General features: G+C 40.3%; 1 protein-coding gene across 1 annotated transcript in view; it reads right to left on the bottom strand.

Moving 5' to 3' along the window:
* Positions 1–13,648, bottom strand: part of LOC136858719 (apyrase) — a 168,050-nt gene that overhangs the window by 114,067 nt on the left and 40,335 nt on the right. Inside the window, exon 2 of the mRNA XM_067138461.2 lies at positions 937–1,134. Within this exon, the coding sequence (XP_066994562.2) occupies positions 937–1,134 (198 nt within the window). The remainder of the gene's footprint in view (positions 1–936; positions 1,135–13,648) is intronic.

Here is a 13,648-nt window from a genome sequence, read left to right as displayed (position 1 = left end):
TTTCATAGCTTCCGAACAAGATTTGGTCACTCTAGTCACACTTAAATTAGTAGAAGATTGAGCAGTTTTTCGAACTGATTGCGCATTGTCAGGAATAGTTCTTTCAGTGGATTCACTAAATTCCAAAGCACGCTGAATGTCAACAATACGCTCACCTTTCTGAAGGCGATCCAAAACTTCTTACTTTTTTTTTTAAATATTTGCTTTACGTCCCACTAACTACTTTTACGGTCTTCGGAGACGCCGAGGTGCGGGAATTTAGTCCCGCAGGAGTTCTTTTACGTGCCAGTAAATCTATCGACACGAGGCTGTCGTATTTGAGCACCTTCAAATACCATCGGACTGAGCCAGGATCGAACTGCCAAGTTGGGGTTAGAAGACCAACGCCTTAACCGTCTGAGCCACTCAGCCCGGCTTACTTTGTTTCTAACGAATACGATGTTCGTATACGCTTCTGTCCTTCGACAGGCACATTTTTTCCTTTAACCCGACATTTTAAATACGAAATCTGTCACAGACCTACTGACCGGAACTGACGATTCACGTCTCGACAAAACATTACAGAAGATACGCGTACAGATACGCCCCATTTAACCTTGGCGCGCAATGTAGTGTACGTTACAGAGTTCGGAACGCAAGTCTTAAGGCATTACAGTTTGCACGTTCTGTTAACAGATGGCAGCATTAGACCTGAAGCCAAAATCGCGTATATGTGAAATCGCGGATAACGAATCCGCGTAGAACTATTGTCGATTGTGGAATAGCCATAAGATACTCTATTTAGGTAAAGCTAGCCTGGCATTCACATTCCCCACTCGCCACAGATTAGGAGATAGCGGCCCACAACATAGATGCACGTGTGTTTCTGTTTTATACTAAATTCAGATGGTGGTGGTGCTTACTGTTTCGAGAGGAAGTCTAGAGGGTCACACTTACCGGAGTGCTACTAGTGATGTAGCCCACGATGCCGATCCGATATCCTCCCCGCTCGATGACCACAGACTTGTTGTACTTCCCCTGGATTGTTGGTTCCAGAGAGTCATTGATGTTTGCGACCACCACAGGAGCCTGCAGGTGTTCTAAGAAGGGAACGACGCCAGCGATCTTGTTGTCGAACTCGTGGTTTCCCAGAGTCTGAAACAAGAAAATCTGAATAATACCTTCCGAGACCGACAGGAATAAGTCGAAAGTCAGATGTATTTTTCTTCTTTTTCGGTCGAATGAGTTGTTCTAGAACTGTGAGGTTTTTCAGTCAAGGTAAATAAGGTTAGAAAATGCCAAAAGATAGACGTCGCAAAGAGGACGCACATTTGTAATCATGGATGGGAAATTCAAGTAAAGCGTCATTAAGGATGTAAAGGAGAGGGCATAAACAATCGAACCTCCATATCTCGAATAACATCGGAAGCTAAATTTTATTCCAAGTTATCGAAATTTCCAGATATAGAAAATACCGTTTTCGAGGATATATAGCACATAATTGAATCATATGTATGTACGGGCTTATACTGAATACATAATTTTTAACAGTATTTAAAATTATACAAATAAACTCTATTTTACGGCATCACTTTAATTGTAACTCTTATTATAGTAACTTTTCAGAAGACAGGATACATTAAGTACAGAAGGGAAACGAGAAACATAAAGTACCGGTCAAATATTTAGGACCACATAAAGAAATCACGAAATGTCATCTAGAACCTAAAATTGTGCCACTAGACCTCTGTAATTTTCTTTCTGATATCTTACATCTAATAGGATATATGTCGCCTGATTTCATTGAGTTAGTTCAAGTAATGTAGAAGTTATGCATTTTTAACTCTTGGAAGGTCACAAAAAAAAAAAAGTAATATAATGTACTGAATACTCTAATTGGTTGCAAGTATCACCAACAAGATTCTTCTGTAGACTTAGGAATAGGTGGGGGCGATTTTAGTATAAATATAAAAATTCCGAAAATATGCGGCACCGGTTTTTTTCGTGTTTTATTTTTTTGAACCAGGGCCAAAATTGTTGATTTTTCTTTGCGTTTTTCATGTATGGCCCAAGGTCTCAGTGTGAGCTATCGGCGTCAAACTTATCTGCCCTGATAGTTTCATTTGCACTCTGTGGATGGCAACCAAGAATACGTTTCTGAAGTCGATAGTTCACACTGAGACCTATGACAAGAACAAGGAAAAATTGACTATTTTAGCACTGGTTTGAAAAAACCCCCCCACAAAAATGGCTGCCGCATTTTTTCGGAATTTTCATATTTATACTAAAATGACCCCTAACTATTGCTAAGTCTCTACAAGAATCTTGGTGGTGATACTTGAAACCAATTAGAGGATACAGTACATAATATTTCCAAAAATGTTTACTTTCTGATGCGACCTTATAACATTTAAAATTGTATAACTTATACAATACTTGCCGTAAATCACTGAAACCAGGTGATGTATATCATATTACATGCAAGAGCTCAGGAAAAAGAATACAGAGGTCTAGCTTCTAGATGGAACTTCATGATTTTTCAATGTGGTCTTAAACTTTTGACCGGTACTGTACATTGGTTAACACCTTCGGAAACAATTTGTTAGTCTCATCTGTTTGTTACTGTTAATCTTTCCTCCCTTCATTTTGAAACTTCACGTCAATACCACGCAGTCGAGATTCGTAAATGGAGCTTGTCATCCGGGACTTCGGGGGTTGCTTTCGTACGTGACCGGTAATTAATTCACACAGTTTTCCGGTCATTAGAAGTTTTCGTTTTACGGTTCCCATCATATTAGCTCCCAGTATAAATGCAAACCTTTCTTTCTTCACTTATTAACTGTTCCTCACAAACCACAAATGCTGTTTTTCAGAGTTAATGTTGCACGAATTTTGAGTTAGAGATTTTTTTTTTTTTTTTTTTTTTTTTTGCTTCAAGGGAGAAAATGTTTGCTTCGAGAAATCGAAAGATTCGTGTAACCGACTTTCGAGTAATGGAAGTTCGAGATATCGAAGTTCAACTGTCTCCGGTAAGACCCCAACTAGAATATGTATCCAGTGTATGGGACCCTTACCGCGATTAGTTCACTCAAGAACTGGAAAAAATCCCAAGAAAAGCAGCTCGACTTGTTCTGGGTGATTTCCTACACAAGAGTTGCGTTATACAAATGTTGCGAAGTTTGGGATGGGAAGACTTGGGAGAAAAGAGACGAGCTGCTCGACTAAGTGGTAGGTATGTTCTGAGCTGTCAGCGGAGAGATGGCGTGGAATGACATTAGTAGACGAATAAATTTGAGTAGCGTCTTTAAAAGTAGGAAAGAACACAATATGAAGATAAAGTTGGAATTCAAGAAGACAAATTGGGGAAAATATTCATTTGTAGTAAGGGGAGTAAGGGATTGGAATAACTTACCAAGGGAGATGCTCAATAAATTTCCAATTTCTTTGAAATCATTTACGAAAAGGCTAGAAAAACAACAGATAGGGAATCTGCCTCTGGACGACTGCCCTAAATGCAGATCAGTAGTGACTGACTTATTTAATCTATATAACAGTCCGACAGGATGCACTATGTATGAGTTGTTTTCCTGGCTTCGGACACAGTTATAAATGTAATACCTGGCAACCTACGGATACGTTGTTGGTACGTGCGGAGTAATCAAATTTCTCCGTGGATAATTTCAAACGATGTCGACTTCATATCAATGTTCTGCAAGATAATATATTAATTACGATCTTGAAATATTATCCCCAACTTGTGCAAAAAAAGCATGTGTATCAGTTAAAGTAATTTCATTTAAAATAAATATGATACATCCGGGGGTAGCTATACGAAAATAAGGAATAGTAATAATAATAACAATAATAATAATAATAATAATAATAATAATAATAATAATAATAATTGTATGTCCTCAGCTACCATGTGCAGACATTTTAATTTGACGCCGTCTGGCTCTCTTCTCGTAAATTTTGACGTTCTGTTTTACTCTGGGCCTACTAGATGGCAGACCGAGTAAACTGAAACTCTCTTGGGTGTCTATGGCTGAGATTTAATTAATTTTGTCGGGTAAACATCAAATGTGCCACCAGAGATCTTTTACATGCAGATATCGTACGAGATGGAGTGTCGAATGGACTTTCTTCCGCCCTTCAAAAATGCGACTACCTCTGTCGGGTTTGAACCCGCTATCTTGGAATCCGGAGGCCGACACTCTACCACTGATCCGCAGAGGCAGCTACACGTATAATGAATACTGAAATTAACATTCCAATTACAGTATAAGTAAGGAAATGTATTTGAATGTCTATTGTCTTTTTAGACTCATCAGTAGGTTTATTGTTTCCATCGCACTCTGACAGATACCCACCTCGTTTTTTCTCCTGATTCAACAATGTGTGTATTGCACAGAATATTTTCGAACATGTTCTTTACAGGACTGACAAGAAAACAATTTAACTCACTTTATGTCCGTTAAAGTGAAAACAATTGAGGCTATTGGTATCAATAGGAGCAATCTCCACTTTTCGTTGGAAATGAGTTACTGATAGCGTTGTATTGTTATTAATAGCTATCTATAAAACTATTTTGTCTTTTTCAAAAAGAACAAAATCACATCGTTTCAGAGCACGAAAGTACAGTGTGACTTTCAAACAGAACAATCTCCGCCATCTGTTAGTATCAAAAGGGACAATCTCCAGAACTACCAATCAGCTCTTTCTGCTCACGCCATCTGAGTGCTGCCATATTGGTTCAATCGAGTTATAAATTGAGACTGTCTTGCTTACGCATGCCTATTTTTCGGTGTTAGAGTTATACTGGAGGTATTTTCGGTATTTTGAAAGTATATGAACGTGCACGAACACATTATATTACTAAAACAAACTGTAGCTTTTCTCAGTGCGTTTTGTGATGGAGATACTACCGCAAACGTGACATCTGTGTCACCCACAAAAGCGAGGAAATAGACTCATGACCATAGGAAATGGAAATCAATTGTTGCCAAAAAAAGTGGCAATAACACTCAGTCAGTAAATATTTTTACCACGTAGAAATTCAATTGGGAAATGGATTTATATACTCTTGTATAGTCAATATCAATGTGAACTGATCATAACCTCAGGGCACTTCCCCCTGTGGGTAGGGGCGATAGAATAACACCCATGGTATCCCCTGCCTGTCGTAAGAGGCGACTAAAAGGGGCCCCAGGGGCTCTGAACTATGGAGTGTGGGTTGGCGACCACAGGGTCCTCAGCTGAGTCCTGGCATTTCTTCCACTTACTTGTGCCAGGCTCCTCACTTTCATCTATCCTATCCGACCTCCCTTGGTCAACTCTTGTTCTTTTCCGACCCCGACGCTATTAGGTTTGCGAGGGCTAGGGAGTCTTTCATTTTCACGCTTTTCGTGGCCCTTGTCTTCCTTTGGCCGATACCTTCATTTTTCGAACTGTCGGACTCCTTCCATTTTTTTCTCTGATTAGTGTTATATAGAGGATGGTTGCCTAGTTGTACTTCCTCTTAAAACAATGATCACCACCACCACCACCACCTCAGGGCACTTTATTATAACAGCCATTCTTAGTTCACAGACTTCTCTTCCTTCTTTTTACCGACTATCTGAAGGATAATGTTAATTTTTAAATTTTATTCTACCCTATAATGAATGTATTGGTAATAAGATTGTTTGAAAATCTAAACTGATGTGTTTCGTGCTGGTGGTCTTCCGTTTTTCAGTCTAGGTAATATTATTCATCACTTTTGTAACTCTTAAATAAATGTACGGTACATTATAGTGACATTCTTGACCTTTCAATCTAGTGTAAAGAAAAATAGTGTAGGTATCACAGTTCTGTAAGTTGTTAGCAAAAAGAGCAATCTCCTTACATGTTGGTATCAAAAAAAGAGAAATATCCACGTAAATCTGAAAGTTAGTATCAAAAGGAACAAACTCCGAAATACAATTTAAAATACCTAATTAACCATTAATTATATGGTAGGTTTTTTTTATTACTCGCTCACAGCCTGCCTGTTGTGTATATAAGACAAAAATCACCCAGATAGAGTGAATAGTAATGCATTAGATAAAAAATCACTCCCACTGTAAAGTGCAGGAAGATGGAGATTGCTCCTTTTGATACCAATAGCCTCAATTAGTCTTTACCATTCAAAGGAATTGCATCTGATTCAGCATTATCTTCATAATCATATTCGGTGGAACAGCATGCACTTCGTCTGTTTATATCAGGGCCTCTCAAACGCCCAAAATCTCACGCGTGCAGAGCGAGGCGCAAGAGCTCCGTGCACTGTGCATCGGTGCCGCTCGGTATAGCTCGGATCAACGCTCCGTCTCTTGGCTACTCGGCTAAGCTCGGCTCTACTCGGCTATACTCGGCTCAACTCAGCCCGGATTTGGAGCGCTACGGCGCAAGTGGGGCAGAGGGAGACAGGCGGAGCGAGCGAGAGAGGCGTGAGGAAAGAGAGTAAGCGCTATTGCTCCAAATCGAGGAGTGGGGGGTCTGCACTCTGGTCAACCAAGCCAAGTCGTCTTTTGCACCGTGCACAGTGCATGCACCACGCGCATGCACCCTGAGAGGCCCTGGTTTATATATTCATTATACACTGAGTGACCAAAAGTCAGGGGAAGGGGTGTCTCATTAAAAAATGTACCCCTGAACATTGCTGCTAGCTGCGGCGTAGCTGAACAGTCTGTCACAGCACTAGTGTCGTGAAGAGGGCAACACGTCGCGAGTTAACCGACTTTGAACGTGGGATGATCATCGGCGCACGGCGCATTGCGGACATTACACCCGAATTCGGGTGTCCGAGGTCAACAGTGTCGAGGGTGGATCTTCAATATCGCAGAGAGAATGTTACCACCCGCGTGAACCGCCGCACGGGAAAACCCTAGCTGTCGCCTCCGCAGAACCATACTGGGCGCTAGAGGGGCTACTGTGAGTCAGATCACCGCTCAGTTGAATGTTGGGAGTCAGGAACCCATTTCTACCAGGACTGTAAGGAGGGAACTGCACCGCATATCAAGGGCGCCCGTACATGGGGACAAGGTGCCCCCCCCCCCGCCCCAGCTCTCAGGGAAAGGCAAAAATCTAATGTAGTCAGGTGTTTTCCTTTCAAAGAAAATGATTTAAAAGGCAGTATTACGTAGACGTGGTAGTACCGTCCCCCACCAACAGGCAGGGTATACCGTGGGTTATTCTACCGCAGAATACAAGTCGCCATTTATCTTACAAAATATTAAAAATACTACGTACCTCCAGGTCTAGGTCCTCCTACAAACTGTCATACGGGCGCCCATGCAACATAGGCTTCACCAGCCGACGACCAACTCGTGTCCATTCGCTGACACCTCGGCACAGACCTAACGACATGCATGGGCCGGCAAACATCGGCCATGGACCATGGAACAGTGGCGGTGTGTGGTATCGTGGTTCCAGTTTTATCGAGCTGATGGACGCGCGAGGGAATGCCGTATGTCCCATGAATCTATGGATCCTGCGTGTCAACGAGGTTGTGTCCAGGTGAGAGGCGGCTCAGTTTCGGTCTGGACGGCGTTCTCATGGTCGCAAATAGGCCCCATTGTCCGACTGTAGGGAGCGCGGACAGGTGCATGTTATGTGGACATTCTTTCGGACCATCTGCGTCCCTTTCTGGCCGTAGAGTACCTTGATGAAATGTCATGTTTCAACAGGACAATGAGCCATGTCCCCGTTCTGTGGTGGCCAGCAGGAGCACTCCAGTAAAGTTATAATCATGGATTGGTACTCCAGATCCCCCGATCTTAATCCAGTCGAGCATTTATGGGATGCTGCTAATGTTGGTGTACGCTCCATGAACCCCGCATCAACTACACAAGACCAATTGTGGGTAAGACTGCAAGATTCGTAGGTCCAGATCCCTCCAGAACGATTCCAACACTTTGCAGAGTCGATGCCTCGCCATACTGCTGCCATTTTGAGGGCTCGTGAAGGAGCAACTTGTTATTAACATCACATTCAGTGTCTTCCCATGATTTTTGGCCACTCGGTGCATATTCACTCCTTTGGAAGATTCATTTATTTTTCTAATACCGCTACAGAAAATTACCTGTAGTATCTCCTTCAATGTTTCTGCCAGTAGTGTCAAGAAACACTTGAGAAAGTGCATACCAGAAAAATGGAAATTTTAGTCCAATATTATGAAAAGATAAAAATGATTAAATGATAAACTCATTCAAGCAACAATATCGAACGCACAGTAACGACCTGTTAATTGCTGAAAATTGCTCATTTCAACAGTTCTTCGAGGCTCCACTGATTTATTCATATGGTTCAGATGTTCCTGTCTATGCACTTTGGCTTCACTCATTGCAATTTGTTTGTAGTAACGAGTTGCAATTTTTTCTTTCTTTCTTTCTTTCTTTCTTTCTTTCTTTTTCCTTAATGTGTGAAAAGTTGCTTGACGAACTTTCAAAATACGACATATTTTCTTCCACGAAAAGTGTAAATCTACAAGAGGAACAGAGAGAGAGAGAGAATCCACAGGAGATAGCTGCCCTTGAACAAGGAGTACCGTACGGTAACAGTATCAAATAGATAGTAATTTTCGCACTCTTTATCTTAGGATAAAATGAGCTTATATATTTTTTGGAATTTTGAATTTCTCCTGTTGTAGGCCTACAGCTATCCTCGATCAGGAAAACTTTATTTTTCTTTACACATACCGTAACTGATGATTTACCATTGCCAATGAATCTCATAAAACATCTAAACAAATATGTTTTAGATACGAAACAGGAGTACCAAAATGAAGGAAGAAATTCACTGAAAATTTTGTGACATCCTCGCGCACCGAAGAGTAACCCAATCACTTCCCAGCAACTGGCGAGTATGTGATACTTTCCTTCAAAGTACTTAAAACAGGGTTAGTGTCTCTTCTTTTCAGAATCAACTTCTCTGGCCTGTCAACTGCTACCCTCAAACCTTATTGTTGGATCAATAACAACGCCGATGTTCCTCTGCCTGTCAATCGCGACAATGGCTGCACGTTTACTGGATCCATCGCTAGAGATGGAAGACGAAGCCTACACTTCAGACACCTGCCATCTCTAGGAGGAGACTCCTTTCTAAAAATAACTCTAAACTATAGCCCTTAAAAGGTGATACTAAGATTCGTTTGCACAGGAAATAGTTAAGCTGATAGTCGAGGAATACGAGTCCGTCATAAAGTCAAGTTGTGAAAAAAATCCGCAGTTCTACCCCTCCAGGCAAGCAAATCAATGTTGAAAACATCCTAGGGATATGAGCTACGAATTTTAGGTAAATAACATACAGGCAGGACTTCTTATTTATATCTCAAAAAGTAATTGTCCCGATTTTGAAAATACTTGCATATTTGAACTTGTACGCAGATGAACTTTTAAATCAACTGTATAAATTTGTGCCGTTCTATTTCAAAATGTGGAGTTAGTATCAATATCTCGGTTGTTAATCGCCCCATGAGACCAAGTAGCACGTTATTTTACAAGACCCTGCGTACCATTTACGAATATGAAAACAGAATGCTGATATCTTTAATGGTTTAGAAGTTATTTGCGTGTAACAAGTTAGGTGAATAACCCTGTATAATAAAGTGTGAGAACATATTCGTTATTTATTCCTAAATATTACAACCCTTTTCTTAATCATTGTTATCCGGTGGATTATATTAGCAGTTTGCATTTTTCTACCACTACGAGCGCTAGTAGATGAAATGTTGACTCGAACGAGCAAGTTAAAACCATGTGCAAAAAATAACTCCAGCAATTGGAGTGCTTCACAGACTAAGACATAAATTCAACCATAAGTTTTTAAAATCTATTTATCATGCTCTCACTGAAAGCCACCTGACTTATATGATTCATGTTTAGGGATGTTGCAATAAGGAACTTGTGTGTGTCCTCCGCATCGCAAGCTCTGCGCCTACAAGCTCCGCAACCCGCCGCAGACCCAAGTTTCTAGCAGCTACGAGGTGTCTTCACTGCGCCTGGCACGCTAACCGATGACGTCAGCCAGCGATATATAAGGAGCTTCGTTCCGAGCCTCTCCAGGACTGCCCCAATGTTCGACGACCAGACCACGCCGCAAGTCAGACACGGAGGCATTCCTCTTAAAAACGTGTTTTGAACAGGTGGACAAATTGTTGGCCGTGAGGTTTCACCTCATGAACATTGCCTCATTATCCTGATCCCCGTAGCCACGTCGAGCCCCGAGTATAGCATTCTGCTACTCCCTTTAGTCCTCACCAGTGCTCCGACGTCCACCTTAGCATTCTGCTATTTGAATAAATTAATGCAAGTTCCTTGCAAGTACAAACCTAGTACCAGCATTCTGCCTCTCTACAAGTTACGCTTGTAATTTCACAGAAGATAGTTTTCGACTATCAGGACAATTTATTAGTGAAACAGACTATCTCCTCAAGATAGAACTAAGTGTATATAGAGCTCTCGTATTGTATAATTGTACATACGCAACAGACATTCAATTTAAGATTTAATTTCAACATTAACTGCGTGCATTCAAACAAGTTTCAAGAAGAACTCAGTTTTGTTTCTTCTATATATTGCATCAAATCATTGAAACAAACTTTATGTTGTGTCACCGTATACCAAGTTCCTTGTATACAACAGAACTCTTTGAGAAAGTTGTCATTTTACAAAAAAAAAAAGCACTAAAAATACTTCTTAATTTACCGCCCTTAACACCAACAGATTATTTGTATAAGACATGCAGACTTCTACCAGTCCACGTGTTACATGATAGAGCTTCAGCTATGATGGTATATAAAATTAAGCATAATTTGGTTCATACAAACACTATCTGTATTATAAATTCCGACATACACTTATATATTACTCGAGGAGCAAAGAGAGTTCGTACCGAATTTATAAAAGGTACTAAGTATGGTTGTAACTCCTTAAGGCACTGTCCTGTGAAGGTGTACAATGCTCTCCCAAAACATATACAACAGGCAACAACAATTTCAAAATTTAAACAAAAAATAATCAATGGACAAAAGAAAATGAGCAGTAGATCTTACAAACCAAGTAATGTACAGTGGTATTATATATTTGTAACGGTCTCCTCTTCTCTAAGACTGCAACGTTTTTAGAAATGAGCTATTATTGTATTGTAAATATTTTGTAAACTCTGCCAATATTTAATCTTGTATTGCACCGTAAGAGCCTCGGCTCAGGTGCCCTTTCTTGAGTAAATTTAAAAAAAATGTTAGTCAGTGCATTCTTTTACTTAAGCACCACTACAAAGAGCGCTAATGTGAGTCAATGCGGAGTTTCACTTAAGCCCTTATAACTACATTCGGTGTGGACATTTTTCAAAGAAACAAAAAACGCCTAAGGGTATTGAACCAAGGAACACATTGCAGAAAGAATTATGTATGCAAGTTAATTTGGCGAGGATTTGAATCGAAAAGAAGACGAGTAAAGAAACAAGCGACTTTAGACTGTTTTTCCGGAACTGCATTTAGGCCGGAAATGATTTTCCAATTTTTTTTTTAGTTTGATAGAGATATTCACGACTCACAATTTGAAACCTTTTCGGGCCATTTATCTCAAACTTTCGGCACAATTGAGAAAATTGCCTTGTTTGCTAAGAAATGTTTACAACTTTAAAAGTGGACATGCCCCCTTAAATTACATTTAATTATATCAGGACAGATACTGTTGTAAGGTTCAGAGGGAAAGAACGGGAATGTATCCTAACATTGGTGAGACCAAAGGTGATGTGATAAAGTGGTGGATAGTTTCTGTCTTTTTGATAGGCGTCAATAGCGATGGCTCTCAACCTCTTGGAAAGGCTGCATTCAAAATTCTTGATAAGATCTTCACTAAGATCAGAATGGTTTGACCATAAGAGAGACCAAGACCAACTACAATACCTGAGACCTTAGCCGACCTATCGAAACCGTCATAATGGCGGCGTTTGGAGTGCTAGCTTGTGTTTGTTTTGATTAGTGGAATTCGTGTTGTTACCAAATATGTGCGGAAATTTCAATATTATTGAAAATTATACTTATTTACAACCGTATAAAGGCTATGGAGCTTCTTTAAGTGCCGTAAGAAGCTGTTGTTCTTAAAAGGCGCATTTATTCGAACAATCCCGGTGGTGATAAGGTTATTGTACTCATTTTCTTCTCAGAACCGGTTTTCTTTATATTTTCAGTTATCTGTGCGTATATTTATATTTTCATCAGATGGGTTATATGTGATTTGTGCGTGGATGGAAGTCAAATTATAGGGGCAGAGCAAAAGCTTCAGCGTTCAGATTTCCAAAAGACCGAGTATTAAGGTAAATTGGTTAGGTGTATTCATAGGGAAAACATCGAACCAAGTGACTAGTATTGTGTGCATTAATGATTTTGATATCAAATTTGTTGTTAGAGAAGATGTTATACCCATAGAGGATGTTGATCCAGTTCGGGTGCCACGCAAACTTCCGAAGTTACCAAATGTTACCTATCGTAGCATTTTCCTCAATCAGCCAACGCACCTAACTGCAAAATTAAATCAATCCTGGAAAGATCAGAAAAATCGTGACTTAGAGTTAGACTGAGATATGAAGATAATTTTAAACGCGTTCAAGAATAATGCAATTGAAACATGTTCAGTATTTTACAACGGAGGTAGGTACGTAAACGAAACCTAACCCCACTCCTCGTGAGTTGAAACGAAGATTATTTCTTAAAAAAGTAAAATTACAAGAGTAAAGTGTGTCATCAATTGGGTTGATTTAGTGCTTTAGGTGTTCGAGAGAATCATACAAATATCACAGTACCTACTCGAACAATTAAGGTGGATTTTGGAGAGTTGAAATTTTTTGTGAGAAATTTATTTTTCAATCTTTTTTTTTTTTTGCTAGTTGCTTTACGTCGCACCGACCCCGATAGGTCCTATGGCCACGATGGGATAGGAAAGGCCTAGGATTTGGAAGGAAGCGACCGTGGCCTGAATTAAGGTACAGCCCCAGCATTTGCCTGGTGTGAAAATGGGAAACCACGGAAAACCATCCTCAGGGCTGCCGACAGTCGGATTCGAACCCACTATCTCCCAGATGCAAGCTCACAGCCACGTGACCCTGACCGCACGGCCAACTCGCCCGGTGAGAAATGTATTTGTTTACATGTTTTACATAATGGACTGTAGTTAATGGCGGTGTTGAATGGTATTTCATGTAAGGTTAATAATGTTATTCATTGACATCTATTTACCTTATTTGCTGTCCTGAGTTTCTTACGTGAAATATTATATTTATAGTGTATGTGTGTGTGTCCGTTTCAACCTGGCGTTGATATAATTCTCCCTGCGTTATTTTCCCACTGATATTACAGTTAGATGTACATAGAATTACGGGATGATGCTGCCTTTGGTGCATAATCATTCATATTTTGTGTTAAAGAGTTGCATTTCATGACGTTCGACTCGTGATGTTTTCTTTAGGTGACTCGGAATGAACACGTCTAATGTTCCCTTAACCTCTCTTGTCGGCCACCGATGTCCGCCATATTTGTTTCTGGGTTATGGTCTGATGTAATTGTAGTTGGTCTTGGAGAGAGGGATACAAAGCACATTGATGGTGTTGCAGTAAACTTTCACGTGTTCTTTGGACTGCCATGATAATG

This window comes from Anabrus simplex, chromosome 1 (assembly GCF_040414725.1).
Source record: "Anabrus simplex isolate iqAnaSimp1 chromosome 1, ASM4041472v1, whole genome shotgun sequence".
Lineage (NCBI taxonomy): Eukaryota > Metazoa > Arthropoda > Insecta > Orthoptera > Tettigoniidae > Anabrus > Anabrus simplex.
This window is presented reverse-complemented; position numbering and strand designations above follow the sequence as displayed.